The sequence below is a fragment of the Dendropsophus ebraccatus genome, chromosome 2 (genome assembly GCF_027789765.1).
Source record: "Dendropsophus ebraccatus isolate aDenEbr1 chromosome 2, aDenEbr1.pat, whole genome shotgun sequence".
Classification (NCBI taxonomy): Eukaryota; Metazoa; Chordata; class Amphibia; order Anura; family Hylidae; genus Dendropsophus; species Dendropsophus ebraccatus.
This window is the reverse complement of record NC_091455.1, coordinates 213221446-213246583: the sequence shown is the minus strand read 5'-3', so window position 1 is coordinate 213246583 and position 25138 is coordinate 213221446. Positions and strand designations below refer to the sequence as shown.

General features: G+C 42.5%; 1 protein-coding gene across 2 annotated transcripts in view; it reads left to right on the top strand.

The window, feature by feature from the left end:
• ANKIB1 (ankyrin repeat and IBR domain containing 1) overlaps positions 1-16924 on the top strand; it is a 64236-nt gene extending 47312 nt beyond the window's left edge. For both annotated transcript variants that reach the window (XM_069959442.1, XM_069959443.1), the window contains exons 13-20: positions 275-361; positions 9121-9187; positions 11594-11739; positions 12773-12951; positions 13686-13737; positions 14770-14878; positions 15907-15950; positions 16060-16924. In XM_069959442.1, coding sequence (XP_069815543.1) covers positions 275-361; positions 9121-9187; positions 11594-11739; positions 12773-12951; positions 13686-13737; positions 14770-14878; positions 15907-15950; positions 16060-16767 — 1392 coding nt within the window. In that variant the 3' untranslated portion in view covers positions 16768-16924. The remainder of the gene's footprint in view (positions 1-274; positions 362-9120; positions 9188-11593; positions 11740-12772; positions 12952-13685; positions 13738-14769; positions 14879-15906; positions 15951-16059) is intronic.
• The last annotated feature ends 8214 nt before the right edge of the window (positions 16925-25138 follow it).

The window sequence follows — 25138 nt, the reverse complement described above, 5'->3', positions numbered from 1 at the left end:
CATGCCGTACACAACACAAGCAGCGCCGTCATCCAAAGATCAGCTAGTATTAAAGGGACAGTGTACCTAAATAATATCATGTATCTGCACCACGCTGCCACTAGTGGAGTCTGGCAGTGGCTTATGGCCTTGTTCCCATGGAGAACACATGCACACTCAGCTGGGATGAGGATACATATGTATGGCTGGATGTCTCCACAGCATCTGTTATGTTATGATGTTATGAAACATTATCTTATGCTTTTTTTTATTTTTTATTTTTTTTTTATTTTAGGCGGAAAAAAAACACAAAAGATTCCAGGAACTGGACAGATTTATGCACTATTATACAAGATTTAAGAACCATGAACACAGCTACCAGGTACTGGACTGGATTTCCATCTCTGGAGCCTGCAGGCACAGCTTACCCGGTCACATTTAGGTCCCATGTCTGTGAATTTTGTAGATTTCAGCTCTAAATCTAAAATGTACATCTGTGTGCCGGCATATTGTGTTGTTAAATCCAGATGGCATCTTAGACCCGCCCACTTTCAGAGAAACCCCACCTACTTGGCACAAACCTATTTTCTTATAAGCTTATTTAGATCTTTTATAGGATTATTAAACAGTCCTCCCAGGAGGCAGAGATGGCAGCGGCCCTAGCTGACCACATGAGACTCTGCTTATGCATTATGGGATATATTCAAAATTAGAAAAAGAGAGAGCGCATGTAATTGAAAGACGACGGATGAGGCGGGGCAGTGGAGTCGGTAAGCTGCAGCTCCGACTCCTGAATTTTATCAGGGCCGACTCCGACTCTTTCATAAATGGCCGGTCATATACCAGGGGAGCTATTTATTACACTGGCTCAGCAGCTTCTCCCTAATGTCCTACATGATCCTGGAGCGACTTCTGAGGAAATTAGGAAAGATATGAAGCAGCTTCTCCTGTGTGTGCAGTGGATGCAGCCAGTCTCCAGCCTCCATGTCCTGAACTACTCACAACTAGACTAGATCAAAGCACAAACAGAAGGGCGCTTCCTGTTGCAATATAGTCAAGATAACAAGATTAAGTGAGCAGTAGAGACACCCAAGGAGGGTAGACTGTACACGCAAGTAGGCACAACGCTAGTTATCGCATAGGGAGAATTACCGCAGCACGCTGGAGGGACCGCAACAACTGTTGAGTAGAAATTACCAGAAGGTAATTCACTGCCAGGACCCGGCAGAAGACAGATTGTCCTCTCACAATAGGCCGCAGGTGATCAGTACCGGCAATCTATAGCCATACTGCATCTAATGTGAACGCGGTGCTAAGTGAATGAATGCTGTCTGTGGTATACCATAAAGTGCAAAAAGTTATTTATTTGTAGCAATGCGTTTCTGCCCTCTAATCTGGGAGGGCCTATCTCAAGCTCAAGCCCATACACACAGAAACACTGCTAACAATGCCAGATACCTGTAATACAGAGGTCAGTCATAGTGATATAGAGAGGGGTCACACATAGTGATATAGAGAGGGGTCACACATAGTGATATAGGGAGGGGTCACACATAGTGATATAGGGAGGGGTCACACATAGTGATATAGGGAGGGGTCACACATAGTGATATAGAGAGGGGTCACACATAGTGATATAGAGAGGGGTCACACATAGTGATATAGAGAGGGGTCACACATAGTGATATAGGGAGGGGTCACACATAGTGATATAGGGAGGGGTCACACATAGTGATATAGAGAGGGGTCACACATAGTGATATAGAGGGGTCACACATAGTGATATAGAGGGGGTCACACATAGTAATATAGAGAGGGGTCACACATAGTAATATAGAGAAGTCACTGTGGGTGTGGGGGGACGCCATAGCATACACACCTGCTGCTGCAGCCATAGCGCACACCACACACACACACACACACAGCCTTCTGCAGCCATAGCACACACACACACAGCTGCAGCCATAGAACATTGAAGAAAAACACCACATTGAGGACAGAGGTTACTGCTACACTACTTATGTCTCCTCCTCCTCCTCTATATTACACAGGATATCTCCATATTACACTGCTGCTCATATACAGTCATCCAGCATCCAGGAAGAGACCAGCACAGATCTCCCCCCACACACAATGGACTCTTCCAGCTCAGAAACACAAAATTACAAAAACTACAAAATTGTTACAGACAACTTTTCCTCGACCACCCTTATGTAATAGGGCCAGTGTCCTATCACTGATATATTCCCCGACCCCCCTTATCTAATAGGGCCAGTGTCTTATTACTGATATATTCCCCGACCACCCTTATGTAATAGGGCCAGTGTACTATTACTGATATATTCCCCGACCACCCTTATGTAATAGGGCCAGTGTCCTATTAGAATGTTGCTCATAATATATATTGATGAGAGAAACTTATAAAATTCATGTCAAAACTCAGTTTTAAATTGTTCTAAGAGCTGTAGTCTGAGTCGGTACATTTTTTCCGACTCCAGCCAAAACTAGTTCAGACTCCGACTCCACAGCCCTGGGCTAAGGTCACATGAGCCAGATAAAGTAATAAAATGTGTGGATGCAGCAGAGCTGGGATAAAACAGATGACCCTTCAGGAATAGTGATGGTAACTGTGCATTATATGGGTAGAAACAAAAATCCCAGTGAGAAATGGAGACTGTATCCAGCACTATGCTCAAATATGTAACGTACAGTATATACCCAGCACTATGCTCATTATATATCTAACTTACATTATATATCCAGCATTGTGCTCATATATCTAACATACAGTATATACCCAGCACTGTGCTCATATATCTAACATACAGTATATACCCAGCACTGTGCTCATATATCTAACATACAGTATATACCCAGCACTGTGCTCATATATCTAACATACAGTATATACCCAGCACTGTGCTCATATATCTAACATATGTATATACCCAGCACTGTGCTTATATATGTAACATACAGTATATACCCAGCACTGTGCTCATATATCTAACATACAGTATATACCCAGCACTGTGCTCATATATCTAACATACAGTATATACCCAGCACAATGCTCCTATATACAGTATATACCCAGCACTATGCTCATATATCTAACATACAGTATATACCCAGCACTATGCTCATATATCTAACATACAGTATATACCCAGCACTATGCTCATATATCTAACATACAGTATATACCCAGCACTATGCTCATATATCTAACATACAGTATATACCCAGCACTATGCTCATATCTAACATACAGTATATACCCAGCACAGTGCTCCTATATATAACATACAGTATATACCCAGCACTATGCTCATATATCTAACATACAGTATATACCCAGCACTGTGCTCATATCTAACATACAGTATATACCCAGCACTGTGCTCATATCTAACATACAGTATATACCCAGCACTGTGCTCATATCTAACATACAGTATATACCCAGCACTATGCTCATATATCTAACATACAGTATATACCCAGCACTGTGCTCATATATCTAACATACAGTATATACCCAGCACTGTGCTCATATATCTAACATACAGTATATACCCAGCACTGTGCTCATATATCTAACATACAGTATATACCCAGCACAGTGCTCCTATATATAACATACAGTATATACCCAGCACTGTGCTCATATATCTAACATACAGTATATACCCAGCACAATGCTCCTATATACAGTATATACCCAGCACTATGCTCATATATCTAACATACAGTATATACCCAGCACTATGCTCATATATCTAACATACAGTATATACCCAGCACTATGCTCATATATCTAACATACAGTATATACCCAGCACTATGCTCATATATCTAACATACAGTATATACCCAGCACTATGCTCATATATCTAACATACAGTATATACCCAGCACTATGCTCATATATCTAACATACAGTATATACCCAGCACTATGCTCATATCTAACATACAGTATATACCCAGCACAGTGCTCCTATATATAACATACAGTATATACCCAGCACTGTGCTCATATCTAACATACAGTATATACCCAGCACTGTGCTCATATCTAACATACAGTATATACCCAGCACTGTGCTCATATCTAACATACAGTATATACCCAGCACTGTGCTCATATCTAACATACAGTATATACCCAGCACTATGCTCATATATCTAACATACAGTATATACCCAGCACTGTGCTCATATATCTAACATACAGTATATACCCAGCACTGTGCTTATATATCTAACATACAGTATATACCCAGCACTATGCTCATATCTAACATACAGTATATACCCAGCACTATGCTCATATATCTAACATACAGTATATACCCAGCACTGTGCTCATATCTAACATACAGTATATACCCAGCACTGTGCTCATATCTAACATACAGTATATACCCAGCACTGTGCTCATATCTAACATACAGTATATACCCAGCACTGTGCTCATATCTAACATACAGTATATACCCAGCACTATGCTCATATATCTAACATACAGTATATACCCAGCACTATGCTCATATATCTAACATACAGTATATACCCAGCACTGTGCTCATATATCTAACATACAGTATATACCCAGCACTGTGCTCATATATCTAACATACAGTATATACCCAGCACTGTGCTCATATATCTAACATATGTATATACCCAGCACTGTGCTTATATATGTAACATACAGTATATACCCAGCACTGTGCTCATATATCTAACATACAGTATATACCCAGCACTGTGCTCATATATCTAACATACAGTATATACCCAGCACAATGCTCCTATATACAGTATATACCCAGCACTATGCTCATATATCTAACATACAGTATATACCCAGCACTATGCTCATATATCTAACATACAGTATATACCCAGCACTATGCTCATATATCTAACATACAGTATATACCCAGCACTATGCTCATATATCTAACATACAGTATATACCCAGCACTATGCTCATATCTAACATACAGTATATACCCAGCACAGTGCTCCTATATATAACATACAGTATATACCCAGCACTATGCTCATATATCTAACATACAGTATATACCCAGCACTGTGCTCATATCTAACATACAGTATATACCCAGCACTGTGCTCATATCTAACATACAGTATATACCCAGCACTGTGCTCATATCTAACATACAGTATATACCCAGCACTATGCTCATATATCTAACATACAGTATATACCCAGCACTGTGCTCATATATCTAACATACAGTATATACCCAGCACTGTGCTCATATATCTAACATACAGTATATACCCAGCACTGTGCTCATATATCTAACATACAGTATATACCCAGCACAGTGCTCCTATATATAACATACAGTATATACCCAGCACTGTGCTCATATGTAACATACAGTATATACCCAGCACTGTGCTCATATATCTAACATACAGTATATACCCAGCACTGTGCTCATATATCTAACATACAGTATATACCCAGCACAATGCTCCTATATACAGTATATACCCAGCACTATGCTCATATATCTAACATACAGTATATACCCAGCACTATGCTCATATATCTAACATACAGTATATACCCAGCACTATGCTCATATATCTAACATACAGTATATACCCAGCACTATGCTCATATATCTAACATACAGTATATACCCAGCACTATGCTCATATCTAACATACAGTATATACCCAGCACAGTGCTCCTATATATAACATACAGTATATACCCAGCACTGTGCTCATATCTAACATACAGTATATACCCAGCACTGTGCTCATATCTAACATACAGTATATACCCAGCACTGTGCTCATATCTAACATACAGTATATACCCAGCACTGTGCTCATATCTAACATACAGTATATACCCAGCACTATGCTCATATATCTAACATACAGTATATACCCAGCACTATGCTCATATATCTAACATACAGTATATACCCAGCACTGTGCTCATATATCTAACATACAGTATATACCCAGCACTGTGCTTATATATCTAACATACAGTATATACCCAGCACTATGCTCATATCTAACATACAGTATATACCCAGCACTATGCTCATATATCTAACATACAGTATATACCCAGCACTGTGCTCATATCTAACATACAGTATATACCCAGCACTGTGCTCATATCTAACATACAGTATATACCCAGCACTGTGCTCATATCTAACATACAGTATATACCCAGCACTGTGCTCATATCTAACATACAGTATATACCCAGCACTATGCTCATATATCTAACATACAGTATATACCCAGCACTATGCTCATATATCTAACATACAGTATATACCCAGCACTGTGCTCATATCTAACATACAGTATATACCCAGCACTGTGCTCATATATCTAACATACAGTATATACCCAGCACTGTGCTCATATCTAACATACAGTATATGCCCAGCACAATGCTCCTATATACAGTATATACCCAGCACTATGCTCATATATCTAACATACAGTATATACCCAGCACTATGCTCATATCTAACATACAGTATATACCCAGCACAGTGCTCCTATATATAACATACAGTATATACCCAGCACTGTGCTCATATATCTAACATACAGTATATACCCAGCACAATGCTCCTATATACAGTATATACCCAGCACTATGCTCCTATCTAACATACAGTATATACCCAGCACAGTGCTCCTATATCTAACATACAGTATATACCCAGCACAATGCTCCTATATACAGTATATACCCAGCACTATGCTCATATATCTAACATACAGTATATACCCAGCACTATGCTCATATATCTAACATACAGTATATACCCAGCACTATGCTCATATATCTAACATACAGTATATACCCAGCACTATGCTCATATATCTAACATACAGTATATACCCAGCACTATGCTCATATCTAACATACAGTATATACCCAGCACAGTGCTCCTATATATAACATACAGTATATACCCAGCACTATGCTCATATATCTAACATACAGTATATACCCATCACTGTGCTCATATATCTAACATACAGTATATACCCAGCACTGTGCTCATATATCTAACATATGTATATACCCAGCACTGTGCTCCTATATATAACATACAGTATATACCCAGCACTATGCTCATATATCTAACATACAGTATATACCCAGCACTATGCTCATATATCTAACATACAGTATATACCCAGCACTATGCTCATATCTAACATACAGTATATACCCAGCACAGTGCTCCTATATATAACATACAGTATATACCCAGCACTATGCTCATATATCTAACATACAGTATATACCCAGCACTGTGCTCATATATCTAACATACAGTATATACCCAGCACTGTGCTCATATATCTAACATATGTATATACCCAGCACTGTGCTCATATATCTAACATACAGTATATACCCAGCACTATGCTCATATATCTAACATACAGTATATACCCAGCACTATGCTCATATCTAACATACAGTATATACCCAGCACTGTGCTCATATATCTAACATACAGTATATACCCAGCACTGTGCTCATATATCTAACATACAGTATATACCCAGCACTGTGCTCATATATCTAACATACAGTATATACCCAGCACTGTGCTCATATGTAACATACAGTATATACCCAGCACTGTGCTCATATGTAACATACAGTATATACCCAGCACTGTGCTCATATATCTAACATACAGTATATACCCAGCACTGTGCTCATATCTAACATACAGTATATACCCAGCACTATGCTCATATATCTAACATACAGTTTATACCCAGCACTGTGCTCATATCTAACATACAGTATATACCCAGCACTATGCTCATATCTAACATACAGTATATACCCAGCACTGTGCTCATATCTAACATACAGTATATACCCAGCACTGTGCTCATATCTAACATACAGTATATACCCAGCACTGTGCTCATATATCTAACATACAGTATATACCCAGCACTGTGCTCCTATATACAGTATATACCCAGCACTATGCTCATATATCTAACATACAGTATATACCCAGCACTATGCTCATATATCTAACATACAGTATATACCCAGCACTATGCTCATATCTAACATACAGTATATACCCAGCACTATGCTCATATCTAACATACAGTATATACCCAGCACTATGCTCATATCTAACATACAGTATATACCCAGCACTGTGCTCCTATATCTAACATACAGTATATACCCAGCACTGTGCTCATATATCTAACATACAGTATATACCCAGCACTGTGCTCATATATCTAACATACAGTATATACCCAGCACAATAATAATAATAATAATTATTATTATTATTTTTATTTATATAGCGCCAACAGATTCCGCATCACTTTACAATTCTGGGGTACATACATAGACAAAAAATAGACATTACAGAGATACATATAATTATCCATACATGAGGAGTGAGATCCCTGCTCGCATGCATGAGCTTACATACTATCAGGAGAGGGTGCAAGACAAAATAGCAGAGGGGCAAAGTGCATCGTTGTTCTTATGGTCCGGCCATCTCTATAAATAAGGCAGTGCAGGTAAGGGGGGGTGAACCTGTCACCAGCCAATGCCTGCATGCGCAGGTCTAAGTGCTTAAATGCTGTGTGTGTGTGTGTGTGTGTGTGTGTGTGTGTGTGTGTGTGTGTGTGTGCGTGGTGGAGGTGTGTGTGTCTGTGTGTCTGTGTGGGGGGGGGGGATTGAGGGTTGAGTAAAAATTAAGGAACCTGGTAAGCCTGTTTGAACAGATGTGTTTTGAGGGCACGTTTGAAGCTTTGGGTATTGGTGGTGAGTCTGACAGTCTTGGGTAATGTATTCCATAGAACTGGTGCAGCTCGGGTGAAGTCCTGGAGATGGGAGTGAGAGGTGCGGATCAAGGTGGATGTTAGTCGTAAGTCATTAGAGGAGCGTAGGGCACGGCTCAATGCTCCTATATCTAACATACAGTATATACCCAGCACTATGCTCATACAGTATATAATTTTCCTATGATTTAGCCTATCCTATGATTGTCCTCCCTATAGCTCCAAGCCACCATTACCATTTTAACTCCTCTTTTTCCAGCTAGAACAACGTCTTCTAAAAACGGCCAAAGAAAAGATGGAGCAGCTGAGCCGAGCGCTTAGTGAAGGTAAGTGCCAGTGTTATGTAAGGGGCCGTGGCTGAGATATAGGATGACTGGCACATACACATTACATTATACTCTGCTGTGTGCCACTAGCTTTATAGTATAGAACCTACTTGTTATCCTATCGTTTTGTGTACACAGCTCATACGCAGGCCCATGTGTCTCCAGGATAGACCCTCATCCAGTAGAAGCCGCTTTCTCCTGCGTCCTGTGATCATTTTCGCCCTGTGGCACAATTAGTTGTTGGCGGGCGATCCGCATTCTCTATGAGTAGCTAGTGTGGTTAGGAAATGCTTCTGTGAGTTACATGGCAGCCGCCAAGCAGCCTGCGGCAGTGAGATGGCACCAGCCTGACTTGGCAGCAGACCGCTCCATCTCATCTGATGTTTCCTATAATTACTTTTTGTTTTATTATGTTGTGATTTGTATCTTTAGGCGCTGATTCTGCTTCAACTTAGATTATATTACAGTAGGATGTTTTAAAGTACAGAACTGCTGGGGATAATCTATAGCAGGGGTCTCAAACTTGCGGCCCACGGGCCAACTGCGGCCCTCGGGACACTAGTTTGCGGCCCCCACCTCAATGGTAGCTTTCCTGTAAGTGCGGCCCTCATCAGCTGCTCAGCCGCGATTGGCTGAGCTTAACTTTATGCTCAGCCAATCGCGGCTGAGCAGCTGATGACGCGGCAGAGGAGGGCCGGCATCAGGGACGGCTGCAGCTGTTCGGCCGGCCTCCCGAAGACGAGGGAGAGGTGGGCAGCGGCGGTGGTGGTGGGAGGGGAGGTGTGCGGCAGCGGTGTGGGGCAGGTGAGCTTGAGCGGTGCAGGGGCCTACAGCTGCCTAGCAGAGCCGCCTAGCCCCCCTAGCGTCCCTGCCGCACATGCAGCTCCCCGGTCTCTGGAGGAGGAGGCCGCGGGGACTGCAAGGTGATCGCATTGCTGCAAGTCCTGGGGCTGTTCAGCAGGATCAGGGGAAGCAGTGCAGACCCCCAATCCTGCTTTACAGCCCCAGGACTTGCAGCGATGCGATCACCTCACCCTGCAGTCCCCGCGGCCTCCTCCTCCAGAGATCGAGGAGCTGCATGTGCGGCTGAGAGGAGAGCGCCGGTGCCGGGGGTGAGAGGAGGAGGAGGGGTGTGTGCCCAGCTCCCCCCAGTCCCCTCTCAGTGACCACCAGCTCCCCCCAGTCCCCTGTGTCACCCCCAGTCCCCTCTCAGAGACTCCCAGTCCCCTGTGTCACCCCCAGTCCCCTGTGTCACCCCCTGCTCTCCCCAGTCCCCTCTCAGAGACCCCCAGTCCCCTCTCAGAGACCCCCAGTCCCCTCTCAGAGACCCCCAGTCCCCTCTGTCACCCCCAGTCCCCTGTGTCACCCCCTGCTCCCCCCAGTCCCCTGTGTCACCCCCTGCTACCCCCAATCCCCTCTCAGAGACCCCCAGTTCCCTCTCAGAGACCCCCAGTCCCCTCTGTCACCCCCAGTCCCCTGTGTCACCCCCTGCTCCCCCCAGTCCCCTGTGTCACCCCTGCTCCCCCCAGTCCCCTCTCAGAGACCCTCAGTCCCCTGTGTCACCCCCAGTCCCCTGTGTCACCCCCCTGCTCCCCCCAGTCCCCTGTGTCACCCCTCTCCTCCCCCCAGTCCCGTGTCACCCTCTCCTCCCCCCAGTCCCCTGTCACCCACCTGCTCCCCCCAGTCCCCTGTGTCACCCCTCTCCGCCCCCAGTCCCCTGTGTCACCCCCCTGCTCCCCCCAGTCCCCTGTGTCACCCCCCAGCTCCCCCCAGTCCCCTGTGTCACCCTCTCTACCCCAGTCCCCTGTGTCACCCCCCAGTCCCCTTCTTGTGGAAAACCTGATGCGGCCCAGCCTCACCCAGACTCTACCTCCAGCGGCCCCCGGGTAAATTGAGTTTGAGACCCATGATCTATAGAGAGTCTGTATCTTTATCCCCACTCCTGACCCCTGACCTCTGGGTATGTGGCTGGGAGGCAGATTGCTGTACCAGGAACCTGCTGGCTGCAGTGTTGTCCTGTGCAGTGCCCATATGTTGTAGCCTAACTTAGTCTCATAATATGGTCAGATGTATAGGGTTGAAGAACACTGTCTTATACCATAGTGTTTCTATGTCCCTGTGTACACTCTAGCTAGGAATTCAGCCATATCTTGGGAGGAGTTATAGTCAGGGTGTAAATAGTTGGCTAAATTCCCAGCTATAATGTATAACAGGAACAGGAAGTCTGTATTCCAGGCAGGAGATTGGGCTATTGAAGACAGACTGTATGCATTTATAACAGAAGAAGAGCGTGAAATATCCAAGAAAGGGAGTAAAAAAACTTTATATACTAGTATATACCAGTATTTTTTATCAGACAATGCTCAGATTCATCTGGTACAATGATCTGTCCTGCTTCCCTTATAGCGGAGGGAGGCTGCCCAGATACCACCTTCATTGAAGATGCTGTACATGAGCTGCTCAAGACCCGGCGCATCCTCAAGTGTTCTTATCCCTACGGTTTCTTCCTGGAGCCCAAAAGCACAAAAAAGGAAATTTTTGAGCTAATGCAGGTGAATACATTGCAATAAATTTAGATTACTTTAACATTTTGTAATATATATATAATATATATATATAAAGGCAGCGGTGTATAGAAATAAAGAAAACAGACTATATATATATATATATATATATATATATATATATATATATATATATATATAGTCTGTTTTCTTTATTTCTATACACCGCTGCCTTTAGTGCTGGAGTCACAGGACTCCCCTCAATGGAGCGTTGCATTAAAAACAAAGTTTGAGGGTTTCCCTAGAGTTGGATTTTCAGGTTTCTCTTGGATCAGACAAAACAGAACATGATTTCAAAGGGAATAATTAAAGAAATTTCTTCTGTGTGCAGATATTGCTGTTCTATAGTCGTTATGGTGCCCCCTGCTGTTCTCTTCATTGTCTTTTAAAACGTTCAGTTATCTAAGGACCCTATTACACCGAGCGATAATCATTCTAATAGAGACAATGATCATCGGCTGATCGTTGGATTAGGTTTGGCCCTACGTGTAATAGCGATGCACGGCCGACGGCTAACGATTGCCCAAACACCTGATACCTTACCTCTCCCGGTCTTCTGCCCTGTGCTCCGCAGCTTCCCAGTGGCTGCAGTGTCTGAGCGGCCTGTCAGCTGACAGGCCGCTCAGCCAATCACAGACCGTGGGAAGCTGTGGAGCAAAGGAGAGAAGACCAGGAGTGGGAAGAGGTAAGGTATCAGGTGTTTTGGCAAGGGCGATGTCCATGCTTCTCTTACTGCTCTATTATTGGGCTGTGTAATAGGTCCAGTGAACACAGGGAGATGTTTACACAGAGACCAGCGGCAATAGTGATCATTTTTAGCGCCGCACAAATGCAATCAGCTGCTGAGCGGCCATCTTCCCGCACATTGGCTGCTGAGCGGGCATCTTCCCATACGCCAGCTGTTGCTTTTACACAGGCTGATTATTGGACAAATTAGGGTTTCCGGGAACTGTCATTGCTAATGATCGTCCCATGTAAAAGGGCCTGAAACTAATAACTCCATTGTATTTGTCCTTTGCAGACGGACCTTGAAATGGTGACTGAAGATCTGGCCCAGAAGGTGAACCGGCCTTATCTGCGCACCCCCCGCCACAAGATCATCCGGGCAGCGTGTCTCGTACAGCAGAAACGGCAGGAATTCTTGGCCTCTGTGGCCCGTGGGGTGGCTCCTGCCGACTCTCCTGAAACAACAAGACGAAGGTAACGGCATTAGTTACTGACAATACTGACAGCGGGTGCTGTATACTTCAGCCAGGATACAGAACTTAAGCCCAAGGCAACACATAAGGTTTTAAAATGCACTTTGTGGGAAGGAAAATACATATTCCTCTTCATATATCTGCTGTATAGACTAAACAAGTGTTTCTGAGCCACATTCACCCTACTCAAAGAATTATACTCCAGAGCTGCACTCACTATTCAGCTTGTGGGGTCACTGTGTACATACATGACATTACTGATCCTGAGTTACATCCTGTATTATACTCCAGAGCTGCACTCACTATTCTGCTGCAGGATCTTCTCCAGGCTCTGGGTAACTGATTCTAATGGGTTAGTCATTGTCTGGTTCTGCATGAGCGCTAAGCTCCTCGCTGCACACAATAATTACACCTCGGGGCTTCTATATATAGAGCCGCCAGTCAGGAGTCCATCCCAGCGGTGACTGCCTTCCAAATATAACTCGCTCTGCATCCAAGAGACATGGCCCCCCGGGGAGATCATAATGGTGTCCAGACATAATGACATAGAACTTGATGTAGTGATAATAATACCGATATAATGATGGTAATGAGTAATAACTCCAGTGCTGCGTACACAATCAGTGTCTGCCATGTGGCTCCCATTCATCTAGATGAGTGTGAGTCTATAGATCTCTATATGTTACAGAAGATCTGTGCATTGTCTTTCTGCTTATCGCTGCCTTTGTCTCTTAGTTTCGCTGGAGGAACGTGGGACTGGGAGTATTTGGGATTTGCATCCCCAGAGGTAAGAGGTCATGTTGTCAGGTTGCTGTAATAACTTCCTCATGCGCCAATAATAACTATTAGGTGTGGAGACACTTTGTGGTTTCGGAATGGTTGTTGTGATCACTTTTGCTAATTGCTCTAAATGAATTTTTTTTTTTTGTCATGATGTTTTTACATTTGATTATGTAAGACGGGATCAGAAGTGGAATACTAATCCTCATGTAATCATGTAATGCTTCGCTTTTCCTGCGGAGGCAGTGTAGAGAAATTGAGCACCTGCTGACAGATTTCCATTCTGATCTCAGCAGCAGAACACCCTGTGATTAACTTTTTGCCTATTACTATCTATAGGAATTGTCCAGAATGAATAATCCCTCCAAAATGATAGATTAAAGGAGTACTACAGTTAAAAAAAAGATTTTTTTTTCTTTTAAATTAACTGGTGTCAGAAAGTTATACAGATTTTTAAATTACTTCTGTTAAAAAATTCTCCAGTCTTCCAGTACTTATCAGCTGCTGTATGTCCTGCAGGAAGTGGTGTATTCTCTCTAGCCTGACAGGGTGTTCTCTGTTGCCCCCTCTGTTCATGTCAGGAGCAGCAAACCCCTATAGAAAACCTCTCCTGCTCTGGACAGTTCCTGACATGGACAGAGGTGGCAGCAGAGAGCACTGTGTCAGATTGGAGAGAATACCCTAATTCCTGCAGGATATACAGCAGCTGATAAGTACTGGAAGACTGGAGATTTTTAAATAGAGGTAGTTTACAAATCTGTATAACTTTCTGACACCATTTGATTTAAAAAAAATTTTTTTGCTGGCACCCCTTAATGTTAATGGGGTTGAGGCACAGAGACACCCTCTGACTTGAGAAAGATCTATGAAACTGTAATGACCCAGCAACATCCTTTTGGTCTGACACATCTTCAGCCATGTCTCTGGAGCCTCTCCATCCTGGAAGATGGAACGTTACAAATGTTGCTGTTGTATGATAACAATAATGCAGGTGATGCCTATTGTGCCCGTGCTGACATAATGACGCGTCTCTGTGCAGGAATATGCAGAGTTCCAGTATCGGAGAAGGCACAGGCAGCGCCGCCGCGACTTGCACAGTATGAGGAGCAACACTCCTGATCCGGACGACCACGCGGAGAGCACACTAGGTAATGTTTAATAATGAGGCTGTAGGTTCTCTCCTACACCCGGCAAATAATGGCGGTAAAATCACAGGTTACCATAACTTTCATACAACCTCTTGTTTCTATACTAAGGCTTTGTCTGTCCAGGCATTAGTTAGGGAGTTGTAGTTTTGCATGTTCTACAGGATCAGAAAAATGTAGCTGCTTTCTTCAGGAATAGCGCCACACCTGATCACAATTGGCACTGTTTTTAGAGGAAAGAGGCCATGTTTTTCTAATGTACAGTCCTTCATCTAAATATCTGACCCCTTGGCCAGAGGTTGCCACACACTTCAAGATCTCTCCCGATCCCATACACATGGCTCAACTAAGGGCCCTATTACACGGGAAGTTTATCGTGTGAAATATCGTTATATAGTTTGAATTTAAATTATAATCATTCTGTGTAATTGCAGGCAACGATCGAAAAGTCATTCGTACGTCGTTGATAGTTTATTTAGATCTGAACCTGAAATTATTGGTAATCGTTCGCTAATCGTATACTGTAATTCTTTCACTAATAGTTCAGTGTAATTGCACATTGTTCATTGTTTTGCTGGGATCAGATGGAATAAATGATCATAGTAACGATTGCTATAACGATCGTATCTAACGATTATCGTACTGTGTAATATGGTGAACAATTTCAGGTTTGCGATTGTTTATCGTTAGTCGTTAATCGGTAAAAATCACTCCGTGTAATAGGACCCTAAATGTTCATGCATTTCGATTGTAGTCGGATAACCACTGCCAGAATCCTCTGGTGGCCACTTATCTCCCTGAGAACATAAGGATCAGGCAGTAGAAATCTAACATGCCCGAACCATCATTTGTTGCGGAACTTATGACAATCTTGTACGTTTCAGCCTCGCCAAAATCCTATCTACTCTATGGGGGCCATACTGATCCAGAAGAGTCAAACAGAGTAGTTACCTCCATATACGTTTGCATCAGTCGCATATAAGCTGACAGTATATGTCTTTAAAGTTTTGTATTCTTCATCTTCTCATCAGATACTCTGGAAGTTCGTGGCAGCAGAAGACACGGCACATCTACGGTGAGTCCAGTCAATCTTAAGATAAAGTTCAGTTCTTTACTTTGCCGCTTGCGTACTTTGACTCCATCCATCTAGTGGTCTACAAACTTACCGGGTCTTTACTTTCCAGGCACTGAGCTCACTAGACGATGACGATCCCAACATCCTTCTGGCCATTCAGTTGTCTTTGCAAGAATCCGGTCTCAACATGGACGAAGAAACAAGACAGTTCCTGAATAACGAGTCGTCCTTAGGAGCCATAGGGTCATCCTTGCCCACCAGGCTGGATCCTTCTCCACTAAGCATTGATAACCCCAGGTCAGCCCTCAGTAGTTCTGAATTACTAGAACTTGGTGAGAGTATGGTCAGACTGGGCGCCAGTAACGATCCATATACATCAGAGCGAATGCATTCACACTCATTCACCGATGCCCCAACATCCAGCAGTGACCTGGATTCTTCAAGTCAAGACCCCAACATGAGTGAAAACCTTCTGGGTAACATTATGGCTTGGTTTCACGACATGAACCCTCAAAGCATTGCCCTTATTCCTTCTATGAACTCTGAAACTGACGTCGATCTACCACCGGGGATCGCTGGCGAGCAGCCTGTGGCCGAGGAGCATGCACTTTTTCAGGATGCACTAATTCACGAAGACCCCGAAACGCGAACAGACGAAAAGACTGCTGAGGAGACGGCACCTCAGGCCGCAAGAGCGTCGCAGAGCGACGAACTCCACACAAACGAGATCACGAGCAGTATGACCAGTTCTGAAGATATCTCCAGTAGAACTCCTGAACCTTCCACTGAATGGGTTGAACAGGTCCATTTGGTATGAACACAACCAAACTGTCTAGTAGTTAACCCCCCCGGATATCATGAACAGATGAAGACGACGTTACCGACCGCTGGGGAAATAATCACCGTTTTTGGATTTCCAAGACTTGAACTTTTCTGCATTTAATGGAGTTTGATTGCCTTTTTTTTTTTTTTTTTTCAAGAAATACGTAGGGTGAAATCTTCTAATAAAATACAGTCATGATGTAGCCTTAGTTTGGTAACACATTTTTTTTTTTTTTTTAAGTAATTTATGTTTTTAGAAAAAAAAAAAAAAAATTGTGGTGGTACCTCAGACCTCCTCCCCCGGTGATGCCGAAATCCGTACCGCTCACTCCTCACGTGACGTTGTATGAGAAGACTCGATGTAGTGCAGGTTGCGTTTGTGGTTGGAGCCTACACAATGTCGTCGGTGATGTCACTCCTCCTGTTTTGTGTGTCTGAGACACGGTGAAACCGCGTGCTACCATGGCGTCAAATATGAACAGTTATCCTATCCATATGAAGTGGATCTGTCCAGCCGTGCGTGATCACAACCAGACGTGTAACCTTGGTTAGGTATTTTTTTTATTATTTTTACATTACTTTTCTCTCTATATAGTGCGATTTTAATTCCAAGGAATCATTTTCTTCCCAATTAATATGATCAAAAATCTATAAAAATCTTTCCTCTCTGAAGATTTCCTTAAAACAATGGGCGAGTTTTATTAAAAAAAATAAAAAAAAATTATATATTAAAAACTAGTGTTCACTGGAATTTCCCACGATATATATATATATATATATATATATATATATATATATATATATATATATATATATATATATATAATTATAATATATAGTGGGAAATTGCTGTTTTTGAGCCTGAAAGCCTGAAACGGGGGAAAAAGAAAAAAAAAAAATTATATATATATATATATATATATATATATATATATATATATATATATATATATATATATATATATATTTTTTTTTTTTTTTTTTCTTTTTCCCCCGTTTCAGGCTCAAAAACAGCATTTAAAAAATTCAGCTTATGAAGCCACACTTCAGGTAAATTCACACACAGTTGATTGGATTAGAAAAAAGTTTTCTATTTATCCCAAATATCCCCATTTTGATGGCTGGAACAGTCACAGAAATTTTTGCCTTTTGAGAACTTACCCTTGAAGTGATGGTATAGGCTCGGCCCCTTTAACGAAAAGTTTACTTCCAATAGGGGTCATAAATTTGCTCCTCCACAGACAATGACTTATGTATTCTGTATGACACTATGATCATATAGTCTTAGGCCTCATTCACATGCCCACAATGGCGGACTGCACTACGGACCCATACATTTCAATGGCCCCGTTCACACATTGGCATGCAATATGAGGCCTTGATCTGTCCCGCAAAAAAAACCAAAAACAGGCTGGTCCTAGTATAGACTGCGGCAGGGATCACTATCTTTCTATGTAGAGGTCAGTGCATTACGGATGTGTGAATGAGGCCGGTGCGGTAAACACCATGTGATCCAGAATTCTATATGTTCTATTGCATAAAGGTAACCACTGAATATCTGTATCATTCACCTCTGAAGGTTTTTACTGAATAACCGTTCTACTTTTTATATATAAAATATTTTTGCCCACTAGTGATGTCATCAGGAACCAATGGGATGATAATGGTGCTTGACCCCCCGGTAACACTGCGGCAGGTTCCTCCTCTCATAGAGGTACAGTTCTGTTATAACATTATGGAAGTTGAGTTTCTCGGTTCTATTGTTAGATTTTCTAAATTTTGCTGACATTTTTATTTTTAAAAAGGAAAAAAAAAATCTATAGAAAGAATTAAAATTGGTAAAAAATAATAGACTGGTTATATAAGTGATGTAAGGGTTAAGTAAGTGAAGTCACAGGAAAGGCTGAAGAAGGCTTCTAGGTTTGATGTACTAGTCTGGGGTAAAATTTCTGCCGAATAGAAGGGAGGAAGGTAATGGGGTTTGCCTCTTACTGGCTGGTGGTTATAATATGGCCGCTTTAAGGGATCCATCTATATCACGTTACATGGTCCCCCTGAGGTTCTCCTAAACCAAGCTTAGGTGTATGTTCTCACATATATAACCCACATTAAATCCGCCTGTGTGAATGCACCCCTAAATTACCATTGAACCCCGTGTTCCATCGGTTTTTATAAAGTTTATTCAAATTATTTGACTATTTCAACTAACTTTACTTAAAACATACAGGGCCTTGTTTAAAGCTGAGCCTGTAACCTATAGCAACCAATCAGAGCTCTCATTTCAGCTGTGGTAAAATGTAAGCTACCCTGTGATTGGTTGCTAACAGTAACATAGCCATTCTTTCAGTTACCTCACAGATTTTAGTCGGCCATCTTGACTTTTTCCTGATCCACCATTTTCAGTCAGCTTCTTCATATATGCAGCTGATTTGCTTTACATTGTTTTTATATTTGCTTCCATATTGACGAGTAATTGTGAACGAATACTTCATCTATAAACTTTACTCCGTTTTAGTACATCACTCGGTAATTTGTATAAAGCAAGTGCCATGTGGGCAAAGGAGGACAATGATCAGAGTGTCGCTTACTCTGGATGTCTGTGCAAAATTATGGACAGCCCCTTTAAGCTCCTGACAGATAACATGTCCACGTTGTCTGCGTTTATAACGGTATAAACTCACAGCGAGCCAATCACGTCGCTGCTTTCACTTTCCTGTCCTCCTCAGAACCGTAACCGTGATTGGTTGCCAAGGGCAACCAGAGCTACATAAACTAATGCAAGGGAAATGTTCAGTCGTTGCCGGTAGCAACGAATTATTGCTGCTTTCGTTTTTTCCATGAAAATAAATATATGGTTGCTATGGGCAACAACTTTATAAATCCTCCCCCCCCCCCCCCCCCCCCCCCCCCTCCCAATATAGAAAGCTCTGCCATATTGAACTATAATAATAGTTGTAATGAACGGTAACTGTCCACTCCCTGGCTGCCAACTTCCGTAGGTCCCTGCCATTGTGGCGTCTAGATTTTGGCACGTAGATTTCCACCCATGGAACAATATGGCAGGCTTCAAAATGGCCGCCACCCTCGCAACCATCCCAAGATAAAAACTCGAGTTGTCCGTCTTTGTGCAGAAGTTTTTCTATAGGAACACATAGTCCTTATGGGGGGATAGATAGATTTTATTTTATATAATCCCAAAACAGCGCCCCTCCAGCCCATAGGCCGTGTCTGGTACTGTGCAAGTATTCATTTGAATGGTGCTAAGCTGTAATACCAGACTCTGCTTTTGCAGTGGCGCCAATTCTAGGATAAAAAGCAGATCTCATTTTTCCAATCTTGCACAACCCCACCATGAATGGTTTATACAGGGTATATAGAATGTATATCACTCTCTGATGATCATAAATCCCCCATCTGCTTTGTCCTAAAAATTCTATGTATGTTCAAAGTGCAACCAGCGCAGGACGTGTTACAGTCCGTGGCTGAAATAGTAGTCAGTGAGCGATCAGGCGCCTTGGCTCAGGAGTTCTTAGTAAAGCTTTGCTATTGTGAATGGCCCTTTGTGTAAGTCTGATCACTACAACGTAAAGCATAGAATACATCACTTCCTGCAGGACATACAGCAGCTGATAAGTACTGGAAGAATGGAGATTTTTTTTTAATAAAAGTAAATTACAAATCTGTATAACTTTCTAAAACCAGTTGATTTGAAAGAAAAAGATTTTCGCCTGAGCTAAACAGTGACACATACATATACCTTTTAGGTGGATTTCCCCTTTAACATAATCTGTAAGGGACAATCATATGTGATTGCAGAATGTAGTGCAGTGTTCCTTTATTATTATCGTCCCTTTTTAGGGTTTTATTTCAGACCTTAGAAATTGATACGGCTTAAAGGGAGTTATCCAGGCTTAGAAAAACATGGCCGCTTTCTTTCAGAAACAGCACCACCTTTGTCCTCAATTTGTGTGCGGTATTGCAGCTCAAGTCCATTGAAGTGAATTAGAGCTGGATTGTAATAACACACATAACCTGAGGACAGGGGTGGCGCTGTTTTTGTAAAAAAGTCTTTGTGTTATTTCTAGTCCTATAGTATTAGAAAAAAGAATAACCCCACACCTCAAGATGACTTCTATCTCCAATATTTTCTTTCTAAGTAACAAATCAGCGTAAATTTTTCTAGACTTCTATATAAATGACTGGGCTGCGCCTTCCGTACTGACACGGAGATACAGGCTGTGTGTGTGATGTAGAATTTCTTATGAGCTGATAGTAAGGATGACATTGAGATACATTGCTGTGCCTTTCTTTCTCCTCCTCCTCCTCCTCCTCGTACTAAATCTCTATTGTAAACTGAACTATTCATGGCCTTTGATTAAAGTGAACCCATCACCAAAATTCATAGGGTTAAAAATTACTTAGAATAACATGGCCGCTGCCTTCCAAAAACAGCATAACAACTATTCACAGGAGTGTGCCATCAATGGAGTTAAAGGGATTGTTCACTAGAAAATGTTTTCTTTCAAATCAACTAATGCCAGAGATTTGTCATTTACTCCTATTAAAAAAATCTCCAGTCTTCCAGTGCTTAACAGCTGCTGTATGTCCTGCAGGAAGTGGTGTATTGTCTCCAGTGGCAGCAGAAAGCACTGTGTCAAACTGGAGAGAATACATCACTTCCTGCAGGACATACAGCAGCTGATAAATACTCGAAGACTGAAGATTCTTTAATAGAAGTAAATTACAAATCTCTGACACTTGCTGGGAACAGTTGATTTGAAAGAATTTCTTTTTGTGAACTACCCCTTTAAGCCACAGTACCAGACATGGCCAGTGACCAGGTGTGGCGCTGTTTTCTGGAAGAAAAAGGCCAAATTTATCTTATAATTTAACTACTGATTTATGGAGACAGCAGTGCCAAGTCTGTCCCATAGGGAAATGACTTATTCAGCTCTGCTACGTGGAAGTTTGCAAAAGATTTGACTTCTGAAATCTGTGCAGGGCCCAGTGCTCTGTATAGACATGGCGGCTGCTGTGTGTCGTATTGCACTCTATGTACTTGATGTGCTGATTCCTGTTGTAGTGAAAATTAAGAGATTTAGCAGAAACCTACAATGTGCGTTAGTTAGGCGGCTGCTCATGCAGAGGGCGGAGCTAATAGTCATGTGACCGCACTTCTTCTAATCCCTTGTCACCGTTTTGACTCCGTTTGTGTTTTTATGATCATTTTTGTGAAAGGGGGAAAACGAACTATTCCGCCTCTACTACTGTCTCACAGTGTGTACAGGGACTCTGCATCCCGAGTCACATGGTATAATTATATATAATATATGATTGATACAGCATTAAGGGGGGGACTGTGTCCTCTATTTCACACCTGCTCAGACTTGACTTAAAGCAGGGATAGGGAAACTTCGGCCCTCCAGCTGTTGCAAAACTACATTTACCATCATGCCTGGACAGCTAAAGCTTTGGCTCCCCGGGCATGACGGGAATTGTGGTTTTGCAACAGCTGGAGGGCCGAAGGTTCCCCATCCGCAACTTAAAGGCATCCTCTTTAAACACAATCTTTTATTTGCCTATTTTTGGGTGATGAAAATCCCTTTAAGACCTGACTGTTCACAGAAAAAATTCTGCTGCTATAGCCAGTCCTGCCATTATAAAAGGAAAAAAAAACTTGGTCAAAAGTTTTGATGGTTCTGGATCTGAGTGTTCAAACCCAGAGTGATTGGGAAAATGCAAGAAGACTGTGCTGTCCGTCCTCTCTGCTCCGAGTAACAAAAAAAAAAAAAAATGTCTGGTTCTATAGAGCTCCATTATAAGTCTAAGGCTGGGTTCACACTACGTTTTTGCAACAAAAAAAAAAAAAAAACTGCTGGAAAAAATTGATGCTTTTTTTGCATTCCATTAATAAATAAGAACGGATCCGTTTTTGTTTTTGGTTTTTTTTAACGGACCCAAAAAGGAGAGAGACTACGTTTGTGTGTATGCTAAAAAAAAACTGATCTGTTTTTTTTTTTTTAATAATTGAATTCAATAGAAGACGGATCAAAATGGATGCACACACATGCATCTATATTTTTCAATCCGTTTTTTGCAAAAACGTAGTGTGAACCCAGCCTAACTTTTTTTTCGTTTTCCTTACAGTAGGGAGAGGATGTGCTGCAGCGCAGTCTTCACCCTACTGGTTCTCATGATAGATACAAGTCCGGACCAATCAAAACTTTTGACATGGACTTATCAAACGGTTTTTGTAGCGACAGTGACACTTGAAGGCTGCCATCAGTCTCCTCCTCCTCAGTATTAGTATGGAGACCCCCTTTAGCTGCTGCCGCTCAGCTCGTCGTCCGCTTTGCCTTTGTTGACATTATTGCTCATTTGAAGTATTTTATTTTCTGATAAAAAAAAAATGACTAAACCACTAGAATCCATCGTTATTGCTGTTTGATCTTTATGTAACATTCTGGATTTGTGTTTGCTGCCATGTAAAGGAGATCAGGAGCGGCACATGGTGAAGGACATGGTGGCCGACACTCACTCAGGATTGGGGGGGGGGGGGGTGCGGCGGGCACATACTCGCCCTCGTTACTTCTGTGGTGCAAGTGATACGGCATGGCCTGAAAACACGCACCTAGCCGCATTGCCAACGGCGGCAGGACCACAGGGTTGTGGTGGCCTCCTGCTTTCTGACTGTGGCCGTGGTCCATAGTTTCACGTTTCTGGACTTCTTGTAGAATATCAGTGGATCAGGCATTACTGACTTCATTGTTCTCCTATGGAAAGGAAAGTTTCAAAAAGTCCAAAAAGTTCCATGATAAAACCTTGAAATCAGTTGAGTCCCAGTAAAGCCTTGTCTATCTGTACCCGATCCCGTCACTGATTCAGGGTTGTCCTTCCTTTAAAGTGATTCTCTGATGTAGAATAAGAAGACATTTGTTCCAAGACCAGTCTGCTTGATATCTAAGGGTTGTTTTTTTTTTAATGCTTACAAATGGCTTTGGGTGGGGTGAGGGGGGCGGCATGGTGTGTAGTCATCAATCATTCATACTAAGCTGCTATCAGCCCTTCTCCTGGGCTCCCAATAGCCGACCTCACAATACGCCTGTGTCCACATAAACGTGCTGTCTATTCCCTTGCCTGATCGTGTTCTAATCCTTGATCCTTGAATGATCAGATGGGAAGCAGCTGCTTCCCTGCATAAACAGCGCCACTCTTGTCCTCAGGTTGTGTGTGCTATTGCAGCTCCAATTCTATTGAAGTGAATGGGATTGCACACAACCTGTTCCTGGAAGAAAGCAGCTACAGTTTTTTAGTCCTGGACAACCCCTTTCCTTTTAGTAAAAGTTCTGAGACAGTATTGTAACCTCCAGAATGGCCACAGTAGAGCTCCCACAAGGGGTTAAACTGCAGATTTGCTTAGCTACATGTAGTATATAACATTACCTGCCATCTTTTACAAACAAAGGTGAGAGCCCCTTTAAGTGGCGGCCATCTTGGCCATGACCCACCGCCGGTGTAATCTCCTGGCGCTCTGCTTAGGGCCCTTGTATAATCTTTGGATCCAGTAATCTTTAAGTTTTCTCAGATTTTTTTCTTTTGTAAATCTCTGTTCTTTTCTAATGATTCCTGTAACCTTGACTTGTTATTTGCACTTTCATGCCGTATACTTGATACATTCCCATTTTCTATACATTAGGATATAACAATGTAGATGTTCGGCCAGATGAATGCTGTTCAGAAAATGCAACAACAAAAACTGATTAAACATTTATTACTTTAGCACTTCTCCCTTTGTCTCATTCCGGTCTGTTACATATATGTCGGCTATAGGGCTGACGGGCGCCATGGCGAGGTTGGGTTTGCTCAGCCATATTGAGGTCTCAAGTCCTGGCCTGATGACCCAAACTGAGCGTCATGTATGATGGTGTCTGTCTGGGCCTGTAGACAGCTGAGTCAGAGCTTCTCCATAGCAGTCAGTCCTGTGGGGTCCCTGGTAGGTGATGGTCAGTACCAACCTAAAGTGTCCAAGGAAGGAGGACCATATGTGATGTGTGGCCCCATCCGACAGAGGAACTACTGTAAACTGCTGAAAATGGTCCCAATGGCTGTGATGGACACCACAGCAGCCTGGTCAGAGTGTCCACCATGCTGACCCCTGTCCACCACTGAAAGTCTACAGCACACGTGTCAAACCTGGGCCCTCCAGCTGGTCTACAGTGATCACATAGGCCTCATGCCTGGACCCTGGAGCAATGGAAGAAGGTGTCTGGTGTGATGGGTCACGTTCTCCATCATATCGATAGCCGTGTGTGTCACTTACCTGGGCAGGAGATGGCACCAGGATGCAATATGGTGGGGGCAGTGTG